The sequence below is a fragment of the Anas platyrhynchos genome, chromosome 9, assembly GCF_047663525.1.
Source record: "Anas platyrhynchos isolate ZD024472 breed Pekin duck chromosome 9, IASCAAS_PekinDuck_T2T, whole genome shotgun sequence".
Lineage (NCBI taxonomy): Eukaryota > Metazoa > Chordata > Aves > Anseriformes > Anatidae > Anas > Anas platyrhynchos.
The window spans coordinates 11,573,506-11,582,303 of record NC_092595.1 but is presented as its reverse complement, the minus strand read 5'-3'; the positions used below and the strand labels follow the sequence as shown (position 1 = coordinate 11,582,303).

The window sequence follows — 8,798 nt, the reverse complement described above, 5'->3', positions numbered from 1 at the left end:
TTGTACTGCTGAGTAGATGAAAGTAGCCAAAACAGATGCAGATATTAAGGGACTTCGCCAGTACTTGATTTTTATTTTCATGCATGTAAATCTGAAGGGGATAGTGAGTGAGTTTGAAATGCTTTCCAACTCTATCAGGCTGTTAAATGCAGGTAAATGAACATGTGTCAGCAGGGCTGATGCTGAATGGGAGCAAACAGCTGTTCTCTAGTGCACCGCCACAAGTGGAGCAGATGTATTTGACACAGAGATGGGAAACAAAACGATAGATGTTACTTTCGCCTGCCTACAGAAAGAAGCATGCAATTAAAATATAAGCATGAAAGGAACAGGGTTTTCTTTCGCTGGCAACAGTGTACGTTGAAAGAGAGTGAGTGAAGCAGAAGGCATGGATTACTGTCTTCAGAGACATCTCCATTTGTGTTGGCAATATATAAGAGGAAAGAGGTAGTAAGACATTCTCTGCAGCCGAGTTCTTGGACCTGACACACTAACATAGTACAGTTTGAGGAGCTGATATGATCTGATATGCAAACGTGTTGATTTATTCCAGCTAGCCATAAGAATACAGTTGGAGGCTTTTCAGTTGCTAAAGTGTTGGTTGAGGAGCTCATGGCATCACTGACCTAATTCTTTAACAAATCTTAGAATACTGAGAAACTGCCAACACTGAAAACTGAGAATGCTGGGCCAATACGTAGAAACAGGCCAGTGCAATGACCAAAGCAAACCTGATGGCATGTTTACAATGAAGTTTTTCAAAGGAAAATGCTGTTTTTGTTTCAGCTGAAGTGTTTTCAAAGGGACTAGTTTCAACAAAACATGCTGTACATAAAACAGAAATGAAATGCCAACATGTTTTTGACACTTCTGGTATAGCACATTTTAAATGTTTATGTTAAAAAAAAAAAAAAAAGTTAAATTGGGAATTAAATGCTTTCCTCTCACCATAGATGCAGATTGCTAAGAAAACATTTTCTTCATGCTAAACAATAACATCATCTGCTATTTGTGCTCTGTTTTGATATCAGGAGAGAGAAAATAACCAGAACAATGGTATTTCCTATGAATAGGAAACTCAAATACTTTGTGAATCTCTAGGAGTAATTGCAGGTTCATTCCCAGACTGGATCTCAGTACTGGGAAAGTATGTGTGGAGTTGTCTACATATGGAATTTCACGGTGTCAGCGTAACTAATTAGTAGCCAATGAACGTGGCTTTATGGGATTAGATATTCCCAAATGACCTTTTCTAATCAACGATATTTCCAGCTTGGCTGGTAACTGTAGGTGCATAGACATGGCAGTCTTTTGTAAGCAACCCTGTGTGAATTCATGGCAGGCTTGTGGTTCTTTATCCTTTAACCAGCAGATCTCAAAAGATGAAAATTTGTCATTGAACATGTTTCTAATGGAAGTCAGCATCTTCATGGCTGATTTGGAGATAAATAAAACATCAGTTACTAATAATTGTGGCAGATGGCACAAAGATTGCCTGTCATCACTATTTCCCGCTTCACCAAGCATGCGACGTGATCTGGATTGCCTGATGAACTGGCCCCAGGCAGACACAGTGCAGCGTAACAGAAAATTCAGTTGAGACCATGCCGGTGGAGTGCTGAGGGACACCTCAGCCATAACACCTCCTTGGGAAAGGTGTTGGAGTGGACGAGCGATGCAGTCTGGTTTCCCACCGCGCTGTGGTGGCACAAAGGAAGGAGTCAGCAGGAAGCAGTGAATAACAGGGAAACACCTCCTTGCACAGCCAAGGCAAGAGGAGCCCCCTCTCCGTCACCCATGTTCTGAAAGTGACACTGAAAAATTAAATGGCAAAGAAAAGGAAGCAAACCTTTCAGAAAAATTGAGGAGAAACCTCTTGTGACCAATAGACTGGCAGATGACTTGTAGACAATGTGCAAATACCCTAATAGACTGAAAAATCCCCAAGAAGTCTCTTTGCTGCAGCAGAGCAAAGTATAACAAGAACCTTGTTTGGAAGCAAAAAACAGGCAACACAAAAATCAATCATGACTTTAAGAAGGCGACTGATTATTCACTTGAAGAAACTATTGATGAATTGGAAGACTCTTTGATGGCAATCAAATGACCTTGTGGCTGACATATTTTAGTGAAGTACAAATCATTAGACTGATTACAGGTGTGCCAGTGTAAATGTTGCTTCCCCTGTGTCTGACCATCACTGTGTCTGATGTTATGGAGAATTAAAGTCATATTCTTCTACAAATCATTCTACAAAATTTATGTCTCACTAACATCTTTACAGAAGGTGCCTGAGTGTGCATTGTCCTTTTAGAGTTGCAGCCTCTCCACAGCATGGTCAGTAATGGTAGGTAGCATGCACACCCATGAGATCAAGTGTCAAGCTTTGTCTCCTACCTACAGATAAGGGCAGGCAACTACAGGGTCACCCAGCAGCAGGTCTTCCTGCTCCTGGCAGCGTTTGCAACTCATGGATTACCATGGTTTCTCATCGATCCTGGGTGCCAGATGAGGCTGAGTGCCTGGGAGGTGACCAGGGAACACCTACACCCCTAGGTGCAGCTCTGAGCTGTGGGTGTCCCCTCTCAATGAAATCCCCCCACCTGCTTGAGATGGCTCTGGGATATACCTTGTGCTTGGGATGTCACACTGGGCAGACCCCATCTCAGTGGTGGAATCACCCTTCACAGAGCTTTGTGGTGGATCAACAATAGGAGAGAAGTGTATTTATGTGCAGCAAACATTAAGGATATGAGGTATTTTTTCCCCTGTTTTTGGTATGTGTTAGTTCCTTCACAGTCTTATCATTTGGGAAAATGTCTGCTATAAATACGTTTAGATCAGATGCTCCAAGCTCAGCAGCTCTCTAACAGATGAGAATAGACTTGTTGTTGATATCCGGATTGTGGATGTGAGGAGCAGCCCAATATTGGCATGTCCAGTGGAAATTGCCAGGGATAGACCTCCTGGATGCCCACACTTTGCAGTCATTGAGGTGAAGATAGATTGATGTTCACAGGGACTAAGTTCCTGAGCTTCCTAGCCAGCTCTGTTCCATGTCTTCATGATGACACCAGCCTTCCACATATTGAAAACATCTAGGTAACAGCCAAAATATTGTACAAAAGGCTCTGCACGTTACGGCTTAGTAGCCTTGTAACACTGCATGCCATAGGTAGAATATGCCAGGTTATAAGAATATTTAATAGGTGTTTTGTTTTTAAACTAGAGTATAGTGGAAATCCTCCACATGTACCAATTTTAGTCATTTCTTAGGAGGACTGGGAAGAGTGGAGGGGATAACAGTGTTGTGCTGACTGGTAACTTCAGAGACGATTGCATTTTTTATGCAGTTGACAAATACACGCGTACCAAAGAGGAGAGCGGTGACTACAGTCCATCTGCACCAGTCAGCGTCAGATGGGATATGAACAGATTTAACTGATTTTCACAGAGCAGAACTCAAACCATGTGAAAAGTCTATTCTGATCCTAAATCAGGACTTTGTTTGGGTGCTTGGGGATATTTCTAAGCTACATGCTTGGGAAGAGAAACAAATACAACTGACATGGGTTCTAGGGTTTCGTCCCTGTGTCCTTGCAGAGATAACCCATCCAGCACAGTGTGCTTTTGGGCTCTGTGAGCCTGGCCTCAGGGGCAAAGGCCCATAGTTCTGCACACCCTGGAGTCTGGCGTCTCTTGGCATCTGTTATGAGAGCATCCAATGCCCTGGGTCAATTTGGTGGGCGGTCTAAAGGTAATAAAATTAAGCTAGCTCTGTTGAAGCAACAGGAGTAACGATGATCCTTACCTTTTTTTTTTTAATTTTTTTTTTTTTTTTTTTTCATGAAGGGATGACATTTAGCCCAAAAAGGCTGGAGTAGGCCAGTTAGGATATCTGTTACAAGCTCCAGCTGTTGTTTCCTGCAGTTTTGGATTGCTGTAGTCGACCGAGACAGCAACATGGTCAAATAAGAATAAGGTTTGTAAGTAAAAGCTGTGTAAATGCCAACAAATAACAAACGTGCTGGCTCTGGATGTTGACTGATTGCAAATTATTTGTATCTTGTAGCTTCTGTGTTCAGCTCCACCAGACTCGCTGACAATCTAGTTGTAGACAACCAGAAACATTTAACCAATTAATGTGATTTTGATAACTTCTCACAAAGCATTCTGCAACTTATCAGCTCACCTTCCAAATATCTCATTCCCTCTCCTATTAGATCACCCAGAACAGCCGTGTATGGACAAAACTTCTGAGCCTTTTAAAATGCACCTGCCTGAATTTACAGAGAAATCCATGTCTGGAGAGTGTGCTGGATTCTGAATTTCTGAGCTGGTAGGGTTTGTTGTTTGTTTGTTTGTTTTTTTTGCCCTTATTTTATGTAAATTGACTCAGCGCCAGGTTTTTGGTTTCCATTTTCTCAGCCTGCTGCAGCAGAGCTGTTAGGATTCAGCTCACAGAAACTTGTAATGGGAGAGCCATCAGCTTTACTTGATCTCAGAGAGAAAGGGCAGAAAAAGTCGAGGCACTGCTGGGGATGAGGCGCGGCTGAAGGAAGGAAAGTGATGTGTGAATTATACCTGGGCTTCAGCACTGTCAACATGGGTGAAATGTGGCTTTAAGTGAATTGCTCCAGCAATCTTACAAGGGCTGTGGCTGAGGACGTCAAATATGGGTCTGTTCTGGGAGCCACAGACACTGGACCCCGAGGGCTCAGCTCATATTTCCAAGGTAGGAAAAAAAAAAATACAGACCTGAGAGGCAGCTACCAGAAACTAGCCATGCAGCTGACAGAACAAATTCATCACTGGGGAAGCCAGGAGGGGACCAAGCCCAGGAGCAGACTCTACGTGCTGGGATCAGGGAGACCTCAACCAGAGTGGGCAAATCACCTCCTGGGCACTGTGTGGTGAGCAAGACTCCAGCGTTTACCTGTTCCTGAGACTGTACACTTAACAACAGCAGGTTAAAGAACTCTGTTTTATTTAGAGAGAAGGAACTGTAAGGTTTTGACCAAGTTCTTTTAAACCACAGTGGATAAAGCACCATGCTGCATGGTGCACTCCTGTGCAGCTGGGGCTCCCGATGAACTCATTTGCAAAGTTTTATTCTTATTTTGCAAGCCTCCACCTTTCCCAGACATTCCCACCAGGCGCACTGCTTCTGTGTCCATCCCTGCATCCCTGTACCCTTGCATCCCTCCCACCCCACTGGTGGGCCCTGCCCTCCCTGCTGCAGCCCTGCAGCTAACAGGACCACAGCTGGGGAAAAGAGACACCAGGGAGATGCTCAGAAGTGTTCAGCTCAAGTTTTCTGTGTGAATTAAGCAGGATCCAGCAACACAGGCAGCCCCCAGCCGCTGCTCTGTGCGTCGCCACAGGTCCTTGGCTCAGATCGGCAGCAGCGAGGTGGCCAGGAGTCCCTTGTGCCTGGCGGTGAGTGAGGTGGTGCAGAAAGACACCAAGTCAGCCTGCAGTGCTGCAAAAACGTCTGATGCGTTGAATTTCTGCCCTGGGCACACCGCCTGCAGTGCCACTGAGTGCTGCCCCAAGGCTAGAGGACATAGAAGTCATTGTTGTTCGACAGATCACTGTACTGGCAGAGGGCAAGAGCAGGAGCCTGTGAGGGTGGGGGTTCAGGGCGACTGCTGCCTGGCCCCCCCTGCGCCCCGGGCTTGCAGAGCTGGGTCTCCCACCAGGGCTCCGCCACCGCCCGGTGCTTGCGCTTCAGTCTGCTGCCACCATCGCAGTAGGTCCCGCAGCACCGGCAGGCCAAGAAGTGCTTGGCTCGGTGCTTGGCCTTTGGCGTGGAGGCCGCGGCCGTCCCCCGGGGCGCAATGCCTGTGGCCGCGATGCCCGGCGGCTCAGGCCGGCCTTTCAACCGGCTCCTTCTCCTCTGGACGGGGTCTGGGCTGATGTCGGACTGCGAGGAGCAGCTCTCGTTCCAGCCGGAGCCAGCGCTCAGGCTGCGCAGGGGCAGGGCGAGCCGCAGGGCCTTCCAGAAATGGGAGCCTGAGCGCTTGGACTTCTCCCCCTTCCAGGTGACGAAGGAGACGGATTCCTTCAGCTGGAGGATGCTGGGGTGGGTGCACTGCAGCGGCCTGTACTCCACCACGATGAGCTTGGTGGCGATGGCGTTCTGGCACATGATGCCGAGCTTGAACTCCAGGAGGCTGATGCTCTTCTCCGTCAGGTAATCGGGGCTCAGGACCACGATCATCCTGCGGCTCCTCTGAATGAAGTCGAACACCGCTTCTGTGGTATCTAAGAGCACAAGGGTGAGGAATTGGGGTGCACAGGGGTGGGGGAGCAGGGAGAGAAAAGCCAAAGGAAGCTGTTTGATGGCAAACCTGCACAGACACACCCCCTCCCTTCCCACTGAAGGGAGCCTGGCACAAGCCCAGTGAATTTCCATTTGCCCACACTCCTGCCAGCCGGGACTGCAGGAGCAGTATCAGCATTTTTGCTCTGCAGTTAGCTTTTGAGAAGGCTGAAGTGGTAAATGAGAGGCCAGGACAGCAGGATAAGCCGGGACCATACTCTGACTTCAGCACCACACGGCACCACCCCTGCCAGGGAAGGGCAGGAGCTTGCTAATAGACAGGTCCTGGTTGGGGACCACCTGCCCACAGCCCTTTGCATCAAAGAGAAGCGATTGCCCCACTGTGCTACAGCTCACGCTGTTGAGCTGGAGATCCACCTCCCTCTCGTGCTGCTTACCCAGAAACAGAAGCCTCCAAATTTAGAAAGAGGAAAATGCCAGCTTAAAACATCTGCATTAGTTCCCCAAGTGGGATGGGGAGGTGAAAATACTGTCCTCCAAAGCATTTCTTGGGGCTGGTTGCAGTTTGGAAAGCTCAGCAAGATGCTTGGCTGGAAGGGTGCCAGGCAAGGGCAGCATCTCTTTCATTATGAACATTGAAAAGCGGCAAACCCAAAGGATGTCCTTGGGCTTCTATCTATGGCCTGGGATGCAGTAAGCATATTGAAGGTGTCATAGCTCATGGGTGAGCAGCAGAAAGGATGGGAATTAATAGGGCTGTGGCACTTAGCAAATTAACTCCGGCTGATTAACAGAACTGTGAAACTTTAAAAGATAACAGGTGGAAAGGCCACCCACTTACTGCAGGTGGGGGCCTGAGATGGGGGTACCTGAGGACAAGGCAGTGCTCAAGCAGGGTAGGGTGAGAGCGCTTTGGTAAGAGCCGCGGCGGGGAGGAGAGCTGGCACTGCTACTGCTGCTAAAGCCGCAGTGGGGCTAGGCAAAGGCAGGCAGAGGAATCTCAGCAGCACCCAGCTCCCTTCTGTGAGCTGAGATTTATACACATAAAAATACCTCTCCTTCCATGTGGTGGCAATGTCTTTATTCTTGGAGTCCTTGGCCGTCTGTTTCCTTACCTCACAGCTGAAGGTGCACTGCATTGCACCTGAATGCATCTTATTTTAACACTCTGCAAAGAAATACTTTTTCAAAGACGTGACTAGCTGTAAAGCACAATGTCCCTAGATTATGTAGGGACCAAAGACTTGGGATATGAGAAATGATTGAACAATTAATATCCTTCTGGAGAAAGTAGGGCACTGTTTGGTTCTTTAATATAACACTGGAATTTGAATAAAACAATTTGGATTATTATTTTCTTGTGTAAAAGGTTTGGGGGATTTCCCCCCTCCACAAGCACAAGTACAGGAAAACACTGATTCATCGAAATCAGAAGTAGATGATAAAGTCAATTCTGTCAGAACTGTAACTGAAAGACGTGAAGCACTCTAAACACCCTATTTCAAAGGCACAAAGAATTGGCAGCAATCTCCCAATTTACTGAGTCCAGGCTTCACTCAAACCTTTCTGTAACTGATTGAGATCTATTTTGAAATCAGCCAAGCTTCAGCATCTTCTGAAAGAAAAAGCTCCTTTGCTGGCTTGAAAGGTCTATCTTTTTGAAACCAGAATCACAGAGGGATATAGGCAGGAGCAGCCCCTGGGAGGTCACCTCTTCTACCCTCCCGCTCATAAAGGACAGGTTCAATTAATGTGAATGACTCTGAAACTGCTGAAATGAAATGTTTTGATTGAGCTGACAGTGAAGGTTTCTTTTTTATCAATTTAAAATTTGCAGCCTTTTCAGACTCAACGTTTTCTGGCAGCATTGATATTCAAATCCCCAAAGATACATTTTATTCCTGAGAATGGGATGCCTTTAGATGTGGCGGACCAGGGCAGTTTGGGATGTTCAGATTACAGTGTAATCCCAGCTCACAAAAAACACTGGGTGGCCGTTTCACAGCATGCAGGCAGGGCAGATCCTGCCAGTGCCACCATCAGCACAGCATTGGACAGGCAGGAACAACGCTGCAGGGCTCCAGGTAACAACAGAGCTGGAAAACCAATACTCCTGGCAATCTGCTCACACTAAAAAACTTCTCTGCTTGGGTCACAGACACCACACCTCATTGACCCCAAATCCCTAGATGATCACAAGTATTTGTTTTGCTGGTGGTCTTAATATTTGGGGCTCTTTCTGAACTTACCTGGTAGCATACAGTCAAGGGAAGAAGATAAAAAAGTGGCTTGGATAACAACAAGAAGAAAACTCACTACATTTTCCAGCCAAATACCTGGAAAGTGATAGGCAAAGAAGCTTAAGTTTGATTTCAGTATTCAGGGCAGATTTTCAAAACTCTGGCTCATGGCTCAGTACCTCAAGCAAAGGGATGACGTTTCCTTCCCATTTTCCTATCTTGTGATTTTTCTTTGGTTCAGAGGCTTGGTGTGTGTGCATGTTGACTGCTGG

The 8,798-nt window shown here is 46.7% G+C and overlaps 1 protein-coding gene across 15 annotated transcripts in view; it reads right to left on the bottom strand.

Moving 5' to 3' along the window:
• Positions 1-4,970: 4,970 nt before the first annotated feature.
• IL1RAP (interleukin 1 receptor accessory protein) overlaps positions 4,971-8,798 on the bottom strand; it is a 45,682-nt gene continuing 41,854 nt past the window's right edge. For all 15 annotated transcript variants that reach the window (XM_027464101.3, XM_021278728.4, XM_013108574.4 and 12 more), the window contains one exon: positions 4,971-6,267. In XM_027464101.3, the coding sequence (XP_027319902.1) occupies positions 5,558-6,267 (710 nt within the window). In that variant the 3' untranslated portion in view covers positions 4,971-5,557. The remainder of the gene's footprint in view (positions 6,268-8,798) is intronic.